This window comes from Canis aureus, chromosome 18 (assembly GCF_053574225.1).
Source record: "Canis aureus isolate CA01 chromosome 18, VMU_Caureus_v.1.0, whole genome shotgun sequence".
NCBI lineage: Eukaryota > Metazoa > Chordata > Mammalia > Carnivora > Canidae > Canis > Canis aureus.
In genome coordinates, this window is record NC_135628.1 from 31,017,094 (window position 1) to 31,037,869 (window position 20,776).

Here is a 20,776-nt window from a genome sequence, read left to right on the forward strand (position 1 = left end):
GCCCAGCTAGTTCCATTTAAATTATAATTTGAATACTTTGGAGCAGAAAAAATATATTTTTTGAGTTAATAAAAATAATCAAGGGTAATTTAATTTTCACTCATGTCTTTTATGATTAAAAAAAAAAACAACAGTAAAGTTTCATTCCAAGTAGAAAATTTTCTTCCTGGAAAAGATGTAGAGAAAAGGGGTAGAGATAACAACTCACTTAAATATATATATATATATATATATATATATATATATATATATATATATCTTATTTTTGTATTGCCTTTTTTCTGGGTTAAATTTTTTTTAAGATTTTTATTTATTCATTCATGAGAAAGAGAGGGAGGCAGAGACACAGGCAGAGGGAGAAGCAGGCTCCATGCAGGGAGCCCGACATGGGACTCCATCCTAGGTCTCCAGGATCTCACCCTGGGCTGAAGGTGGCGCCAAACCGCTGAGCCACCGGGGCTGCCCTAATTTTCAATTATTACATTTTGATAGTTTTAAGTAAAATTACTTAGAATGATTCCAGATTTCTAAAACCACTTTTTAAAATCTAGGATAATTCTAAATATATGTAGTTTTAAGGAATTCTTTGCTATTTTTAGTAAAATTAATTCAAAAAGAAATACAAAAAAGTAGTTGACTAGCAAATAATCTGATTGTCAGTGAAAAGGTATTCCTAGGAAAATCATTTTGTTGCATAAGTCTTAATTTTGTGAATGGGTTCTAAAATACAATAAGATGTCTCAAAAGCATAATTTCATATTTCAAAAAAACTCTTAAAAACATTTTGTTTCATAGGCAGAAACCGTTATTGCATAGACAAAAATTATGCTGGCGTTCTTATCATATGGGACAGAATTTTTGGTAAGTAAAATGTATATTAATTTAAAAATAGTAACCTAGCTCCTTAACTCACAGGGAATCAAAGATCATATCCTGTTTATCTTCCAGGGACATTCGAGGCAGAAAATGAAAAAGTTGTATATGGTCTAACACATCCCATAAATACATTTGAACCATTCCAGGTGCAGGTAACTGATTTTATTGATTATATCCTTTCATAAATCTTATAGTTAAAAAAAAGATCAATTGTTGAAAGGTGAAAGTACGTTACACTATCCTGAAAATAAAGGTTTTTGGTTTTTTTTTTTTTAACCATAAAAGCAGTTGGAAATAATTCTGGCACTCAAACAAAATCTCTGATCAAATTGGGCAAAATGCACTTGAAAACAACTCATTATAAGATCTCTTAAATATATCTACTACCGAGAATTTTTTTAAAATAGTGCTTTAGCAAACATATCCTTTCTCAGAACAGACCTGAAATATATTCATGTATTCAGAAGGAGCAGTAGTAAATGCATAATTAAGGCTGATACCACAGTAAGAAAAAATATTTGCTTTAAGGCTGCATGACTCTGGTTAGAAATTCAACATGAGGCCTTTGCCCTACTCTTCTTGGACCTAGATGTCAGGAGCTATTACAAGCTGGTTAAGTCTGCACATTACCTCACCTGCTAAGAGTTGTTGCACTGGACCCGTTTTCTGTTAGACATGTGGTATTAGTTGTTCACTGATCTCAATGGCTGGCACTAGAGAAATGAAGAATGTCTGTGAAGCTCCGATTCGTCAGCAATGGACCACCACAAACACTCCTGGGGCTAGGAACTAGTAAATGAGAAAAAGATAAGAATGCTTGAAAAACTGAAGAGGTCAGCCAGTGACAGCTCTGTATATGGTTGGGTTTACAGAATTCAGTAAGGGAGGAAATTATAGGTTTATGTGGGGTCTGTTTTCTGAACCTCTGTCTTAAAAGTTTTTAAGAAATTTAAAATAAGAACGTGACATTTATTGAGATTTTACTATGTGCAGGGTATTGCTAATGCCTCAACACAAATGTTTAATGTAGACTTTACTAAAATCTTATGAAACAGTGATTCTTTTTATCCTCATTTTTTAGAGGATGAAACTGAAATTGCCAGGTTTTTTTTTTATGTTTATTTTATTTTATTTTTTTTATTGGTGTTCAATTTACTAACGTAGAGAATAACACCCAGTGCCCGTCACCCATTCACTCCCACCCCGCGCCCTCCTCCCCTTCTACCACCCCTAGTTCGTTTCCCAGAGTTAGCAGTCTTTACGTTCTGTCTCCCTTTCTGATATTTCCCACACATTTCTTCTCCCTTCCCTTATTTTCCCTTTCACTATTATTTATATTCCCCAAATGAATGAGAACATATAATGTTTGTCCTTCTCCGACTGACTTACTTCACTCAGCATAATACCCTCCAGTTCCATCCACGTTGAAGCAAATGGTGGGTTTTAAATAAGTTAACCAGCTACATACAGCAAGCTTAACCAAAGAGGGTTGCAGGCCAAGCCCAAGACTTGCCTACCTCAATTTAACTTTTGCACCGTGCTGCCTATTTACAGAAAAAGCCATCACAAATTGCCTCCATTTTCAAATGAAAGATATTTTTATCTCACTACTTCAAAAGAGAACAGTTAATTATTTATTTTCTTCCTTCTCAACTATAGGCCATTTCTATCTCTATGTTGGGCATTATTAAAAATATATCTCTCAGGGGAAGATTAACAAATATTTCAGAGTACTTTCTTAGTAAGAAATTTTATAGAATTGAAATCAATTTTAAAATAATACATTGAGGGGCATCTGGGTGGCCCAGTCAGTTGAGTGTCTGCCTTCAGCTCAGGTTATGATCCTGGGGTCCTGGGATTGAGTCCCGCATCAGGCTCCAGGCTCCAGGGGGAGCCTGCTTCTCCCTCTCCCTCTGCCTGCCAACTCCCCCTGTTTGTGCTCTCTCTCTCTCTCTCTTTCTCAGTCTCTCTCCGTCAAATAAATAAATAAAATCTTAAAAAAAACAATACGGGGATAGAGGGAACATTCCTCAACATCTTAAAAGCCATCTACGAAAAGCCCACAGCAAATATCATTCTCAATGGGGAAGCACTGGGAGCCTTTCCCCTAAGATCAGGAACAAGACAGGGATGTCCACTCTCACCACTGCTATTCAACATAGTACTGGAAGTCCTAGCCTCAGCAATCAGACAACAAAAAGACATTAAAGGCATTCAAATTGGCAAAGAAGAAGTCAAACTCTCGCTCTTCACCGATGACATGATACTCTATGTAGAAAACCCAAAGTCTCCACCCCAAGATTGCTAAAACTCATACAGCAATTCGGTAGTGTGGCAGGATACAAAATCAATGCCCAGAAATCAGTGGCATTTCTATACACTAACAATGAGACTGAAGAAAGAGAAATTAAGGAGTCAATCCCATTTACAATTGCACCCAAAAGCATAAGATACCTAGGGATAAACCTAACCAAAGAGGTAAAGGATCTATACCCTCAAAACTATAGAACACTTCTGAAAGAAATTGAGGAAGACACAAAGAGATGGAAAAATATTTCATGCTCATGGATTGGCAGAATTAATATTGTGAAAATGTCAATGTTACCCAGGGCAATTTACACGTTTAATGCAATCCCTATCAAAATACCATGGACTTTCTTCAGAGAGTTAGAACAAATTATTTTAAGATTTGTGTGGAATCAGAAAAGACCCCGAATAGCCAGGGGAATTTTAAAAAAGAAAACCACATCTGGGGGCATCACAATGCCAGATTTCAGGTTGTACTACAAAGCTGTGGTCATCAAGACAGTGTGGTACTGGCACAAAAACAGACACATAGATCAGTGGAACAGAATAGAGAACCCAGAAGTGGACCCTGGACTTTATGGTCAACTAATATTCGATAAAGGAGGAAAGACTATCCATTGGAAGAAAGACAGTCTCTTCAATAAATGGTGCTGGGAAAATTGGACATCCACATGCAGAAGAATGAAACTAGACCACTCTCTTGCACCATACACAAAGATAAACTCAAAATGGATGAAAGATCTAAATGTGAGACAAGATTCCATCAAAATCCTAGAGGAGAACACAGGCAACACCCTTTTTGAACTCGGCCACAGTAACTTCTTGCAAGATACATCCACGAAGGCAAAAGAAACAAAAGCAAAAATGAACTATTGGGACTTCATCAAGATAAGAAGCTTTTGCACAGCAAAGGATACAGTCAACAAAACTCAAAGACAACCTATAGAATGGGAGAAGATATTTGCAAATGACATATCAGATAAAGGGCTAGTTTCCAAGATCTATAAAGAACTTCTTAAACTCAACACCAAAGAAACAAACAATCCAATCATGAAATGGGCAAAAGACATGAACAGAAATCTCACAGAGGAAGACATAGACATGGCCAACATGCATATGAGAAAATGCTCCGCATCACTGGCCATCAGGGAAATACAAATCAAAACCACAATGAGATACCAACTCACACCAGTGAGAATGGGGCAAATTAACAAGGCAGGAAACAACAAATGTTGGAGAGGATGCAGAGAAAAGGGAACCCTCATACACTGTTGGTATGTGAACTGGTGCAGCCACTCTGGAAAACTGTGTGGAGGTTCCTCAAAGAGTTAAAAATAGACCTGCCCTATGACCCAGCAATTGCACTGTTGGGGATTTACCCCAAAGATTCAGATGCAACGAAACGCCGGGACACCTGCACCCCGATGTTTATAGCAGCAATGGCCACAATAGCCAAACTGTGGAAGGAGCCTCGGTGTCCATCAAAAGATGAGTGGATCAAGAAGATGTGGTTTATGTATACAATGGAATATTACTCAGCTATTAGAAATGACAAATACCCACCATTTGCTTCAACGTGGATGGAACTGGAGGGTATTATGCTGACTGAAGTAAGTCAATCAGAGAAGGACAAACATTATATGTTCTCATTCATGTGGGGAATATAAATAATAGTGAAAGGGAATATAAGGGAAGGGAGAAGAAATGTGTGGGAAATATCAGAAAGGGAGACAGAACGTAAAGACTGCTAACTCTGGGAAACGAACTAGGGGTGGTAGAAGGGGAGGAGGGCGGGGGGTGGGCATGATTGCGTGACGGGCACTGGGGGTTATTCTGTACATTGGTAAATTGAACACCAATAAAAAAATAATAATAAAAAATCACCAACTCAGAAGCCAGAAAAAAAAAAACAAAAAAACAAAACAAAACAAAACAAAAAACAATACGTTGAGAGCTACCTTTTCACTTGGTGTAGTCTTATCTCTATAATAAGGACATTAAAAAGGAAATAGCCTACTGGTCTCTGTCCTCTGGGATGGAGCCTTTGAAATTTCATGTGCAGGGATTCCTGGGTGGCTCAGTGGTTGTGTCTGCCTTTGCCTCAGGTCATGATCCCAGGGTCCTGGGATCAAGACCCACATCAGGCTCCCCACAGAGACCCTGCTTCTCCCTCTGCCTATGTTTCTGCCTCTCCCCCTGTGTCTCTCATGAATAAATAAATAAGATCTTTAAAAAAATTGCATGTGCATGTGAATCATGAGAGGATCTTATTATTAATGTGCAGATTCTGTGCAGTAGGTCTGAAGTGTGTCCAACATTCTGTATTTCTAACAAGCTCCTGGGAGATGCTGAACCTTTTGTTCCCTGGCTGATCCTCTATGTAGCAAGGCTTTGGGAGTGTACACTCCTGCTGAAGAAAAGGAGCTCATATCTGAAACAGAATGGAAAACAGAAAATTACACACCATGAGCCATACAAGGAGTTACATAATTAGAATTTGGAGGGACACAATATTCAGACAGTCACAATATTTATGAGCGACCACTGTGTATCTCTGTCAGGTTCGGTGCCCCAGGCCTCTGCCCTCATATAAGCATTTTGTTATCACAACTGCGTGTAAGGCATAGGCTTCTAGATGCTCACTTACATTGTGAAAATGTCATATAGGCATGTTGTGTGAATTAAGAGTTCCTGACCCTACAAAACATATACTTACTCTTACTTACATTCCTTTATATTCAGATAAATTTCTCACCTTTCCCTCAGAGGCATCAAAAGCAAGTAGGATGAGTGGGGAAAAATTAGAGAGGAAGACAAACCATGAAAGACTCCTAACTCTGGGAAATAAAGGGTTGCAGAAGGGGAGGTGGGTGGGGGATAGGATAACTGGGTGATAGACATTAAGTAGGGCACTTGATGGGATGAGCACTGAATGTTATACTATATGTTGGCAAACGGAATTTAAATAAAATATATTTTTTAAAAAAGTAAGTAGGATGGCCCCCACTAGTTGGGAGAGGGTTCTTCCCCCCTTTATTATAAGGCATAGGACACTCACTTTGCTCTCCTTTGGAATCTAGGAGTTTCAGAGCATTGGAAAGCAAATAAATAAGAAAGTACTTCTAATTTAAAAACGTTGCCATGTATTTTTCATAGCCTGTGTCTAGGATGAGAGCAATAACATGCAGTTAGAGGCATCTAGGTGGCTCGGTGGGTTGAATGGCGGATTTTGGGTTTTGACTCGGTCATGATCTTAGGGTCCTGGGAACCAGCCCTGCAACGGGCTCCATGCTCAGCAGAAAGCCTACTTGCGGTTCTGTCCTCCCTCAGCCCTTCCCCCTCACTGTGCTCACTCTTTCTCTAAAATAAATAAATAAGTAAATAAGTAAATAAAATGCAGTTTTCAAAATAACACGAGGGATAAGTATATTAATATATGTTATAACTCCTAAGCACATTACATTGTGTATTATTATTATTTTTTTATTATTAAGGCCCGGGATAAATTCCCATCTGACAGTTCCCTTTTCCGGAAAAGCTGCTCTGCTAAAACCTACATTGCTCATTAATTGTTTCAGATTTCTTATTGTAATGTTTCAAGCAGTTTTAAAACCATTTTTATTATCCTAGCAGTTTAATTTATTTAAGAGACAGTGAAAATGCCAGTAAGACCACAAATTCTCATAGAACCAAAACTCCTTTCTACATTAATTTATTATATCACTTATAATAGAAGTCAGCTTTAGAGTTTATAGCTCTAGGACTATTTTTAAATCCAATGATACATTATTATGATATGTATGGAATACATAGCTAATTACCCATTAGCTGATATTTACCAAATACTTCTCATATTTGAGCCTACTTTTAACTTCTGTACTTGTCAAATGTACAATGTTATTTACAGAATATGGATTTCCGCAATAAGACTAAGAAATGGACTGGAATATTTTCCATTAATTATAGACACGATTATCTACAACTCAATACAGTAATTAAAGGACTATTTTTAAAATTTTTATTTATTTATTCATGAGAGAGAGAGAGAGGCAGAGACACAGGCAGAGGGAGAAGCAGTCTCCATGCAGGGAGCCTGATGTGGGGCTCGATACCCGGACTCCAGGATCACGCCCTGGGCTGAAGGCAGGTGCTAAACCACTGAGCCACCCAGGGATCCCCTAAAGACTATTTTTAAATATGTAATATGTTTCCATGTTCAACCTCTTAATATCCATATAGCAAGACTTCAGAAATAATATCATTAAACATGGATGTCGAGTGCACAAGCTGCTAAGTTAATTCCATTGGAAACAGACATTTTTCTATTTTGTCGATTTTCTAAATAGTTGTCCTCTTTTATAATTTCAAAATTATAATTTTGTGGAGCTTCAGAAATATTGAAAGAACACATTTAAGCTTAAAGGACACAGAATGAGTAGAGTGAATTACAATTTGGAATGCAAGTGTATATTAATCTACATTAACCAAATTGCACATAACCCATATATTACAGAACAAATAAACAAATCACATTGAAAAATAAATAAATAAATAAATGTATAATCAATTATATAATCAATTAATATTTTTGTTATGAATTTTTCTTATTTTAAATAAGCCATATTTTTATTCTTCTAGTTTCACCATTTAGTTTACATATGGACTACATTCTGGGCCACACCTGGATTCTTCAATAAGTTTTCTGTCATATTTAAAGGACCAGGATGGGGTCCAGGTAAACCAAGACTTGGACTAAGTGAAGAAATCCCAGAGGTAAATTGAGTTCGTGTTAGTGATGGTGAAGATTAGCATCATATTGCCAGGTCTACAGCCAGCCTGTTGACTTCATGCAGATGTGGAAAAAAAAAAAAAATGTCCTCTTAGGCAGATACTGCTCTCTGGTTCACAACCTGCTGAGTGGAAACCACCTAGGGGCCAAATTAGAGTGGGGACTTCTCCCAGTCAGACACTGCCTCTTACTTGGGAGCATGGTTTGGGGAACAGAACAGCAGAGGCTAGTTTTCAGATCCACTCAAACATATAGCAAAGAGTATTTATGTAATGCAAAAACAATGCAAACACATGTCCCTTGGTCACAAAATTCTAAAACACTAGAGATGGAGGGAGCCTTAGAGATGATTCAGTGTAGCCTTAATTATGTTCATGAAAAAAATGAAGAGATGGTCAACATCACTAATAATCAGGCAAATGCAAACCAAAACCACAATGAGATATCACCTTACACCTGATAGAATGGCTAAAACAAAAAAGACAAGAAATAACAAGTGTTAGTGAGGATGTAGAGAAGAAGAATTTCCCATATGCTGTTGATGGGAATGTAAATAAGTACAGCCAATGAGTGGAGGGGCCTGAAAGATACAGACTTCTAGTTATGAAATGAGTAAGTTACAGGAATAAAAGTCACAGCATAAAGAATATAGTTGATGATATTGTAATAGCAGTATATCAAGATAGATGGTAGCTATACTTGTGGTGAACATACCATAAGGTATAAATTAATCAAATCACCAAGTTGTACACTTGAAACTAATGTAACATTGTGTGGTAACTATACTGAAATTAAAGAAAGAAACAAAGTCTCTAGAATGGAAAGTCTAAAGTCACACCAAGGTGATATGGTTATTAAATTAGACCATAACTTTATCCATTCTGTAGTAGAGTAGTAGTAGCATTAAATTCAGAAATCATATTAAAACCCAAAAGCAAGTGAAGTGGAGATTTGAAACTCTGGAAAACCAATGAAAAATTCAGTTTTAATCTGGAATTCTTTATATAGAGGTGATAAGAAGGAATTTCTTTCCAATCCTTGGGATACATATTGTGATTCCTTATTTTAATAATTGTCATTAATAGTAATCTAAAAACAATAGAAAGAGTAAACTATTGTTGATTTTAAAGATGATTGTGAGTATAAAAATTAGCCAGTATTACAAGGAAATAAAACCAGTTTTTATTTGAATATTGTTATTTTTCAAAAATCTTGATCTAAGTAAGGATGGTTTCTCATCCAATTATGAAAGCTGCTATGCTGATATTTCCCAGATGCTTTTAATTTTGTTCATAACCAGTTATGTAACAATGAGTAAACTGATAGGTGAAAATAATTTCCTTATTTCAGCCCCCAAAATTTAGTTAACTATGATCCATTTTTTATTCCTTCTATTTTTCAATAGATAATCCAAAGTGAATATTCTACATAGTTGTGCCTAAATTTGCATTACAAAAGTAGAATTGTAGTATTTCTGAGAAACTCTATAGCTTAAGAAAGTTGTTTCCAATAAAGCAATATTTCCCTTTAAGGCATGATTATCTCCATTACTAGAATCACTTCCCATTTTTTTTCTTTTTCTTTACTTTCATGTGTAATCATGGACATATTTCTGTATTCATATTTTGTATTTCATCTTTTTATATTCATTTTGGTTGTTTATCATCAGTACATATTGATGACTCAATTCTTACACTGGTTTATTATAAAGCAGACTAAATCAAAATCATAATGCTTCTGAAATGAAAAACGAGTTTCTGTACTTTTGTTTTTCTATCCAAACCAGAAAGATAGCATTAGAGTCATTTGGGGGGAAATAAAAGAAATAGCAAAGTTTTTCTTTTCTTTTTGTGCATCTCCTTTTCACTTAGTGTGAATTTCAATGAGAGGAATAAGCCAAGAAACAATTAAAGGAACACCTTTTTTCTTTCTTCCTAGGTCACGGGGAAAGAAGTTCCCTTCTCATCATCTGTGTCCCATCTATTAAAGATATATGCAGTTGTGCAGTTTGCTTTGATGCTAGCATTTTATGAAGAGACCTTTGCAGATAAAGCTGTAAGTGGTGTCCATTTTAAGTATCTAGGAAATTTTGTGAGAAAATTATCTGCTCTTCTATTATAGCTGTGCTCTATTTTTTTCTGTAACGTCCACTTTAATGTTGGAAAATCTCCCTTTTAAACAGATAAATTAATTCTCCTAGACTATTAAGTATAAGTTAATTAATTATATCTAAAGTGTTCCTATGTAGAATATCTATCAGATGGTATGCTAATGATATTGATTTGGCATTGGAGAAACAATAAAAGTCTTACCTGAGAATTTTTAACCACAAACCAGCCTTCACTCCGGTATAGGTCCTGGACTAATACTAACCATGGATTTATAAACCTAAACCAAGAATATGGTTTAAAGTATTCTCAGATTAAGTCTCGTGTGTCTAATAGAACCATGTTCAAAACATGCTTGGAGCAATCTCCTCAAACTTGAGTGTCAGAATATTCCCACAGATTATGTCAATGATTATGAACTCAGAGCTAAACAGCACAGAAACACCCGAGAGAAAGCAGGCCATCACGATGAAGCATTAGCAAAAATGACAAAACAGAATTGAACTCTCAAAAACAACAGATGTTTAAAATTAAAGTAAAACATAAATTTAGTAAATTTAATATGTTTGAAGAAGCCGAAAATGAAATTGAGAAGATGTGAAAATTATGAAAACTTAAGAAACAAGACCATCAAAAATCATAGGGCATATTTAAAAATAATCACATTAAACTTGTAGAACACAAAAATTTGATAACAGACCTGAGAAAGTCGATGATTTAAATAGCAGTTTAATTTTTATTTATTTATGATAGTCACACACACAGAGAAAGAGAGAGGCAGAGACATAGGCAGAGGGAGAAGCAGGCTCCATGCACCGGGAGCCTGACGTGGGATTCGATCCCAGGTCTCCAGGATCCCGCCCTGGGCCAAAGGCAGGCGCCAAACCGCTGCGCCACCCAGGGATCCCTAAATAGCAGTTTAAAGGCAAATTAAGAGTCTCAGTGAATTAATAGTCATCCATTTTTTTTTAAATGACCCATTATACAGTGCTAAAAGATAATGAGGTAAGTAAAACATGACAAATTATCTTCAGGCATAAAGAATAATGTGGAAAAATACAAAAAAAAAAAAAAAGATGGCAGAATTAAAAAAAAATAAATGAATACAAATGGGATTAGTGGACAGTGAATTCAACCAAAACAAATTAACTTTATTCAAAGACTAGGTTTGTGCTATTTACAGATATCAGTCCATGAAAACTCCATGCTAATAGACATTCATAAATAATATATGCAGAAAAAAATGTGGCTACTATATAGTTACTTTTGATAATTTAATATATAAACCCTATCGGATCATTTTTAATAATTTCATACCATTTTAATAATCCTAATATGGTAATTCCACTAGAACAATTACAATTATTCCATACATCCTATTTAATGAATTTAAGAAGGAAGCCTACTTGAAATAGATTACTGAATGTGTTAGGTAGGACTCACTGGTTATATGTGAGAGATATTCAATCCAGGGTAAATTTATTAACTCACATGACTGAAGAGTTTGGGGCTATTTCTTCTGGATGCAGTGTTGACCCAAAGAGTCAAATGATGTTATCAGGAACTTTCTCATTCTTTTCTGCAACTAGGCTTTTCTCAGTGCAGGTTTTCCTACAAACTCTCCTCCTTCATGGTGGCAAGATGTCTACCAGCAGTTCTAGCTTTAAATACTGCTAAACCAAGATTCCCAGAAGTGATGGCTCCAAGGTGGAGTCTGATGTTCTGGATATCACTGAACCAATCAATGTCATTCATCCTATGAATGGGGGAAGAGGGTCAGTTCCACAGGATCCTCACGGTCAGAGAAGAGGAAAAGAATAGCTTGAAAGAAAATTAAGTGATGGTACACAGAAAAAATGAAATAGATGTGAATAGACAAAAATAACAAATATTAGATACTTATAAATCCTTCTCACTAATAAATATATGCTTAAACTTGTTTCCAAAAAATACTCTTTAAACACTTATAAAATGCATAGTAACATATAAACTTCCCTGTAGGATACCTTTACTTAAATTATCTATTACATGAGTGTCTATTAGATATCTTCTGCCCTATGAAACAGAATATCCAATTAAATATGTCTTAAATATAACTGGAAATTCAGGGGCTGGTGTTTCTGGGATTGGTTAGTTCATCAGTTCAAACATGTAGAGCTTCCAAAAAGGCTTTTCTATAATTCCTTTGGCTTTCATCATCATAAGATAATCACAGCAATTTCAGTGCTCACAGACTGTGACCAAAATCAGCAAGTTCTCTTCTTCTATAGCATCTTATAAATTTCATTTATTTAAGAAGGAGGGAAAATTAAATCTTGAGGATCCCTGAGTGGCTCAGCAGTTGAGCTCCTGCCTTCGGCCCAGGGCGTGATCTTGGAGTCCTAGGATCCAGTCCCACATTAGGCTCCCTGCATGGAGCCTGCTTCTCCCTCTGCCTGTATCTCTGTCTCTGTCTTTCTCTCTCTCTTTCTCTCTCTCTCTCTGTCTCATGAATAAATAAATAAAATCTTTAAAAAAAAGGAAGGAAAAAAAGCCCCAGAATATTTCCCAGCAAATGTCCTTTCATGTCTCATTATTCAGGAGTAATTCACATGTCCACACTGAACCAATAACTAACACCAGCTCATGAATTAACCATGAATGAAATATACCAGACATAATTTATACCCTGGGGATAAAGAGTTCACTTTCCTCCTGAGCACATTCCTTGCTTATACCTTGACAAAATCAGCATAGTAATAGTACAGAAGAAGTGGGGGATATTTCCTGGTTGGGCAGTCAATAGTGTGTGGCACAGTATGTCCTACTAAATAAAATAGGCTTACAGAAAGTTACTATAACAGCACTGGATAATATACTAAGGAAATCCCATTTTAACTTTTAACCTTATTTAAAGATCTTACCGATTGGTATTAGTCATATGTATTTATAGGTTTTACATTTAAAACTAATAAGCTAGCATTGTTACAAGTAGTAACCCCAATTTTTGAACAATAGGCAAGTTCATATGTGCTCTCTGTCCAAAGACAATATTTGTACAAAAACTATAGTAAAATATTGAATTAACTTTTTTGAGTATAACAGAAAACAATGAATTAAATTCTAGTTTTCATTTTGTGAAATGAAAGTAAGAAATAGGATGCAATGTGACCAGAAATTCTCGAGAACAGAGTGGTAGGAAACATGCTGGCTCATTGTTTGCTCTTTCATATATGCACCGCAAGTAATAAAATCAATTCCATGTTGTGCTGGGTTCAGTTGTCTTTAGCTTCAAAATGAGACAAAATATGAACACAAGAATTTATTTTAGTAGTAAAGTTTTCTTAAAAGCAGCATGAACCAAATCACTCTTAGCAATGCATGTGTAGACATCAAACTACCATAATAGACTAATACTCAGGTATGACATAAGTAACCCATCACTGATTACTTCGTTAAGTTACTTTGTTATCTTATTTTTTTTCACCTAAATAATGACCAGAATATGCATGTGTGAATAGAGCTCCCATAGTTGAATGAGACCAGAAGAAAAGCTAGATCATCTACATCTAAATATCTAACTCTCTATAAACTAATCAATGTTGAGTACAGTTTGCATTATTGAATTTTTAGTTGTACTAAGTAAAACCCAAAATAAATTATACCCACTCATAGAAATAAAATTAGAAATTTATCCATTTTGATTTTGAAATAGAAACCCTTCACATTAAGTTTACCAAGATATTTGATGGTCTAGGCATGTGAAAGTACTTCCTGGGCAAAAATGTAGCTAGATACAGTGTATATTAAAAGTTGCAACTGATAACAAGTCTTCATAAGATTTTTCTACCTCAATAAAAAACAGAAACTCGTATAGATATATTGACAAAGAGAAATGCCAAGTGTTGAAATCCTTTTCAGGCTGAAATTAGAGTTGGAGACAGCTTCGTTCCTGACACAAATTAATTTTGAAAGGTGTATTTGCTTGTTTCCCACACATGTTTTTCTTTGCTAAAAACATGCTGCGCAACGAGGAAAAAAAGTTGCTTATTTGTAACATTCTGTAGTACCTTTTTAGGCTCAGCAATGTTTAAAAGCATATGAAGACATTAACATCCAACAGCAATATTTTTTTTCCAGATTCACTGTAGCCAATAATCACATAGAAAAGTTGTGGCTGACTTGTAATTGGGGATCCTGCTGTGGTCCCACAGCCTTTTCTGTTTATGCATATACCAGAGTAGATAAATACTTACTTGTTTTAGGTGTGCATGTTCTGTATAAATAACTTTGAGAGTCAAAAAAGCAATTTGATGGCCACCACAAAAGTGTAAAAGGCACATTCCTTTCTTACTGAGACTTGAAATGCATACATTTAAATATATAGTGTTTGGTTTAGTGATATGACCCACAGACTTCTATGTTGATTTTGGTTTGGTAATGCTTGGGGAATCAATTCCTTAGCTGCCAGAGTCCAGTTCATGGGGTGATATCATGAATACACGTTTGAAATGAAAATATGGACACACTAGCGTGTTTCCAAAGTAAAACTGTAAAGGCAATGCTATTCTTTTAAATAATAGACACACTCAAAAGAGTTTGAATCTTTCACAGAGTCTTAGAATGTGTAAGAAAGTTTCCACAGGTAGTTTTTTTAACACAGATTATTTGATGATATATTTCAAGTTAATGAGGCATCTGAGAATATCCAATATAAATTTGGGAACATACTTTTATAGTTTTGAATTCCCCTGTATATTGAATTCTATAAAATATTATGGGCACTGCAATTTTGTAACTAAGGTTTTCATGTGGACATATTTTAACAGACTCTTTGAAAAAAAATCACTATATTTAATTGTACTCTCATAATACAGCGTAGCTTATGCAAATTAGATCTAGTTTATGTCTTACACAAAATCTCTCAAGTCAATATCCAGGGTCTACTTTTTGTTGTTGTTGTTTTGTTTTGCTTTGTTTTTTTTATTTTTTTTTTTAACTCCAGTGCAGCCCATTGAGATCTAATTTAATTTCTTAAAGTTTTTAGGTGATATCTAAAGTAATGTGAAAAACAAACAAACAAACATGTGAGCTAAAATAAGCATCAGTTATAACTGAAAGCCTGAAATAAATGTATTAAGTGTCTGCTAAAGGATATTTTTAAAAGCTACCTTCTAAGAAGCATGTGCTTCAGGCGCTCAGAAAAGTGATTATCATGAGTTCTAATGAAAAATAGAATTGTTTGGGGATTTTTTTAAAGATTTATTTTATGATTTATTCATGAGAGACACAGAGACAGAGAGAGAGAGAGAGAGAGAGAGAGGGAGAGGCAGAGACACAGGCAGAGGGAGAGGCAGGCTCCATGCAGGGAGCCCGACGTGGGACTCGATCTCGGGTCTCCAGGATCACACTCTGGGCCAAAGGCAGCACTAAACCTCTGAGCCACCCAGGGATCCCCCAAAAATATAATTGTTAAAAAATATTTTATTTATTTATTTGAGAGAAAGGACACAAAATGAGGGAAGAGGCAGAGGGAGAGGGAGAAGTAAATTCCCCGCTGAGCAAGGAACCTGACTCGGGACTTAATTCCAGACCCCGGGGATCATGACCTGAGCTGAAGACAGATGCTTAATCGTCTGTGCTACCCAGGCTCCCTGAAAAATATAATTTTTGTACACTATGATTAAGTGGGATACTGCACATTAAAAAATATCATTTATAGGGCAGCCCCGATGGCCCAGCGGTTTGGCACCGCCTTGGTCCCAGGGCGTGATCCTGGAGACCCGGGATCGAGTCCCACATCAGGCTCCCTGCATGGAGTCTGCTTCTCCCTCTGCCTGTGTCTCTGCTTCTCTCTCTCTCTCTCTCTCTCTCTCTCTCTCTCTGTCTGTCTTGAATAAATAAATAAAATCTTTTAAAAAATATATCATTTATACAAATAATGAAATATTAACTGTGAAATTAAACATGTCATATTATTAGTATTGTCCCAAACTTTTTTTTTTGTCCCAAACTTTGATCCCTATCAGGCAGCTCCTTTAATCATACTAAACACAATCAACTATAAAACTGTTTATAATTTGAAGTAATATCACATTTTGATTTATGAAAAATATGTAAAAATTAGACATTTTCACTCAGCTTTGGAAACTCAAAGTTAAAATTCACAGTTCTGAGGAGTTGTCTTTTTTCATTAAAAGTAATCCTCATGAAAAGAAAGTCTTTCTCAGTCTATCTTTTAACACTTCTTTTTTTCTTTTGTATTTTGATAAATAACTGAAAGATATATAGCTTATATTCTCAGTTGTTTCTTAAATGAAAAAAAGGTAAGAGTTTTCTATCACAAGTATAGCAAAAGTTGGTGTACAGATTTCAATGAGATCTTGAAGTGAATACTGATAATTTAGAATGTCTTCATTGACAGCCAAAATAGTTTTACTGAACTTCCAAGAAGGATACTATGTCAAAATGGATATCTCCCAGCAACCTCGGTAGGACCTTGCGTTCTGAGGTTGTTGCCTTTTGGATTAATTATTACCCAATATTGAGGCAAGACTCTTCTGTGTTCTCTACCCAATGCCCGGTGAACCATGAAGTTACCCAGTCTGTCTGGTGAGAACATCCGCTAGAGCCAGCACTTCGCAAGCTCTCACGTTGCAAGCTGTAATCCTTCTCTGGCCTCTGATGGCTTTCTCATGTGCATGACCTGAAATACTGGACTTGATGGACACTTTCTGCAGATTTCTAGAGTTCTCTCTGTGCAGCTCTTTCTTTATTGGCACTCTGTCCTCAAAATGCTGAATCCCAGCTCTACTTCTTCAATTCAGAAAGTCCCCAAATTCCCGTGTTCCCTCTGTTCTGTGGCCTGGAAACTCTCTCAAAGTAGTAAACTGGGACAATAATAGGGGTTATGTCATTTATATTTCATTTTCTGGGAATCACTGACCTTTGTTGCCTTATGCTCAGTGTCTTGAAAACATTTTTTTTTCAGATAAATATTTTTTCAAGTGAGGGGTAAACTGGCTGTTGTTTTTCTATCTTGTCAGGAACACATTCATTTTTTAATGGAGTGGAATCATAGCGTAAAGTACAACTGTAACATAACTGCTCTTTAGGTATTCAAATAAAGTTTTTAAAATGCAATGTTTTGCTTTTATTCCTTACTTTTTATGTAAAAATGTAGTAATTACCTATCAGTTCAGTGTTTCTGAACAATATATTCACTATCTTTTTTAGCCAATATATTTTCTCCTTTGATATATTTAGTTTCTTTGCTTCTCGTTTATTTGTTTGGAATTCTAGAAAATGTTCATTCTAATCACATTCTTTTTTTGTATAGGCTTCAATAGTAACCACCTAGCGGGTTCTGATAACTTAGAAAAGAAAGAGTATAGTCAATATTGACAGTTTTTTTAAAAAAAAGCATGGTCTTATTTCAAGATAGATTTTTGAGATTCATATGCAAAAATTACAAATTATATATTGTATTATAGTAACCCTGGGGGTTCTATTCTTGTGTCTGTTGCAATACTAAGTATCTTCAAACCTCAAGTTTCAGTGTGACAAATCCAGCAGCTCAAGGCAATGGGAAGGTGGAGCCCACAGTCACAAGGGGGAATGACACAGCCTCCTAGAAGGTGTGCCAGCAAACCCAATCCACTGCCTTCATATCAGAAATCACCAGGATTTAAGTATTAGATGATTTTGACCTCCTTTTAAAGATGCTTGGGAAGATAAGCAATTTGACTTCAAAATAAGACTTCGGTAGTTCTTCTCAGACACCTGTTAGAGAAAATCCTAAAATTTTACTACTTTGTTATAATATCAGTATCTAGACATTTTCATTTCTAAGTCCTTTGAAAAAATCATAGAAAATATTATCAAAACATTTTGACAATACACAAGGTTTTTTCTTAAGATTTATTTACTTGAGAGAGAGAGAGAAGGAGAGGGAGAGGGAGAGAGTGCAAGCAGGGAGAGGGACAGAAGGAGAAGGAAAGAGAGTCTTAAGCAGACTCTGTGCTGAGTATGGAGCCCAATGTGAGGCTCGATCTCATAGTTCTGAGATCACAACCAGAGCTGAAACCAAAAGTCAAGCTCTTAACCTACTGCACCACCCAGGCACCCAATATCTAGAGTTTTTAAAAAAGAAATTGTTTATATAGAAGCATACTATTATTTTACAACATAGTGTATGGAGCTGATATTTCCCTTTGTGAGATATGTCAGGTAGGGAAATAGGAAAAGTAGTTATATTGATCAGCAAAGTTCTCCCATGAAATAGTGAAGAGGTAATATCCCCATCTGAGAAGAAAAAGGCTTTCTTCTTTATACTATAAGCAAAGGAAGGAATCCCACAAACTCATTGATTGTTTAAGCACTTTGAAGCAAACATGTAATTCTAGAGTTCCTATGCAGTTAAAGATGCTTCCTGAGTTGTTTTTTTTTTCCCCATCTACTTAAATGGAAGTTGAACAGAGGTAGAGTTCTTCAGGCATACAGATTTGGACAGTGAATCTTGCACTGGGAAACTTCTATGGAAATAAGGGAAAATGAACTGCTGATTTGAGAGATCGTTTTTATTTTATTTTATTTTTTAAAAAATATTTTATTTATTTATTCATGAGAGACACAGAAAGAGGCAGAGAGAGAAGCAGGCTCCATGAAGGGAGCCCGATGTGGGACTCGATCCTGGAACTCCGGGATCACGCCCTGAGCCAGAGGCAGACACTCAACTGCTGAGCCACTCGGGCATCTGGAGAGATCATTTTTAAAAAGGAAAAATAATTCCTTGCTTGATAAAGCTTTTCACGGTTATGGCCTTCCTCACGGTGGTTTAGTTTTGTTGTTGCTGTTGTTGTTGTTTTGGTGACAAAGACTTAAAATGCATTCAAAGGCTAATTAAGAATAATTCCATTTTAGCAGTTTAGGACAGCACTATTTTATATGAAAGATTTATCAGCAGTGTATGGTATGAAATGGGACTCAACCCAAGGAAAAATAAAATTTTATTTGTTATAAAAACTAATAAGCTTTAAGTCATTTCACAGATTGTTTAAAACACAGGAGTCAAAGTGTTTATAATGGTCAAAGCCTATATACATCCTATTTTATGCTTTTTCTCCCTTTTTGCTCTAGTGTTGCTGGCCTATGGACATATTATCAGGGATTAAAGTAGTATGATTTGTAGGGCAGGGATTTTGTCTTTCTTACCCACTCTTTTAAATTCTTATGTACCGTGTGCCTAGCACATACCTCTGAATTTCCAATGATATTGGAAAGAGTTAATGGACCTTTGATTTTTGCTTCTTTATTTTATAGTAATTCATTAAGGTTAACCCAAGTACCATTTGAAAAAGCAGGATAGCCTAAAAATAACAACAATGATATTCTTATCATAACCATTAGTTAGCTTTGTGCCAAGCACTCTTCTCAGTACTTTATTATAGTTGCTGCCAAATCCATATTTTATTTCAGTTGTACCAAACACATAAAAGAGCCCTAGGAATGCCAAATAATTTGCCTATGATTACATGGTTTATAGATTAAATTCATAATTCCAATCCCATATTCTTACAGAGCATTTAAAATCATGCTATAGTTTTTGGGCACAAATGGTTTCTTTCTTTCATGTGAATTTTCTCCTAAGGAATCAAAATGAAGCAAAAATAATGAAAACAGTAATTTTCTTTAAAGACAAAATGTTTCCCTTAAGCAACCATTAATCTGCTCAAGCACACCCAGTTGCTTCCACCACCAAGAAAATATTTTTCTGGTACTTTTGCTGCACTATCCCAAAGCAGCCGCTGCTGAATTCTGCATACCCAAATAGTGTTTCACTAAAACATTGTAGCGTCCACTGAGCATGCCCTCTTATATCTGATACCTAGCTCTGTCCCCATATCCCTAAATATTACGATACTTTTTGTTCATATTTTTATTACTTTTCTGTACTCATCTACTAAACTATTGCTTTGTTTTAAATCCCTATCAATTCTGGGTGCCATCTGGGCATATGATAGTGAATAGGGAGGTGTTGTAAGTTGGCCATGAGGTCAGGGTTGATTTACAAGGAGGTGTGGAGCTGGGATATTGGATGTGGACAACAGCTGCAATTGATAGCTTTTGCTTATTGTTTATAACTTTGGACAGATACAATTTTGGTAGGTGTATATATTAGTTAACAGTGAGTTGAAATTACCTTGTTATTTCATTAAAAAGCAGAGAGATAGTGTTTGCATAATGTTTTGATCACTATTTTAACCACTTTGTTGTATTGCACTTCTGGTATTCTCATTAGGGTGAAACATAAACAGCATTAGTGTGATACAACAAAGTGGCTAAAATAGTGACCAAAACATTACAGTCTCTCTGTAGGGGAATCCTTCAGGGGATGTGTATCCAACTTTTTGCTTTCACTGATCCATTTTTAAACTAAAGCACTATTCATCTGACTCTAAACAGTAGTTATGTTAACCTCAATTTAGATCTCTGTCCTTGTCCTCTTTAAGTTTGTTGCTCATATTTATCCACCATTGTCACATTTTGAGGTCAGGAAGGTGATTTTGTTTGTTTGTTTGTTTGTTTGTTTTTTAAAGATTTTATTTATTTATTCATGAGAGACACAGAGACAGAGAGAGAGGCAGAGACACAGGCAGAGGGATAAGCAGGCTCCATTGCAGGGAGCCCGACGTCGGACTTGATCCCGGGTCTCCAG

The 20,776-nt window shown here is 35.7% G+C and overlaps 1 protein-coding gene across 3 annotated transcripts in view; it reads left to right on the forward strand.

The window, feature by feature from the left end:
• AGMO (alkylglycerol monooxygenase) overlaps positions 1 to 20,776 on the forward strand; it is a 344,214-nt gene that overhangs the window by 161,475 nt on the left and 161,963 nt on the right. For 2 of the 3 annotated variants that reach the window (XM_077856705.1, XM_077856704.1), the window contains exons 7-10: positions 796 to 861; positions 949 to 1,028; positions 7,822 to 7,956; positions 9,911 to 10,027. In XM_077856705.1, the coding sequence (XP_077712831.1) occupies positions 796 to 861; positions 949 to 1,028; positions 7,822 to 7,956; positions 9,911 to 10,027 (398 nt within the window). The remainder of the gene's footprint in view (positions 1 to 795; positions 862 to 948; positions 1,029 to 7,821; positions 7,957 to 9,910; positions 10,028 to 20,776) is intronic. The other variant, XM_077856706.1, reaches the window with a different exon arrangement.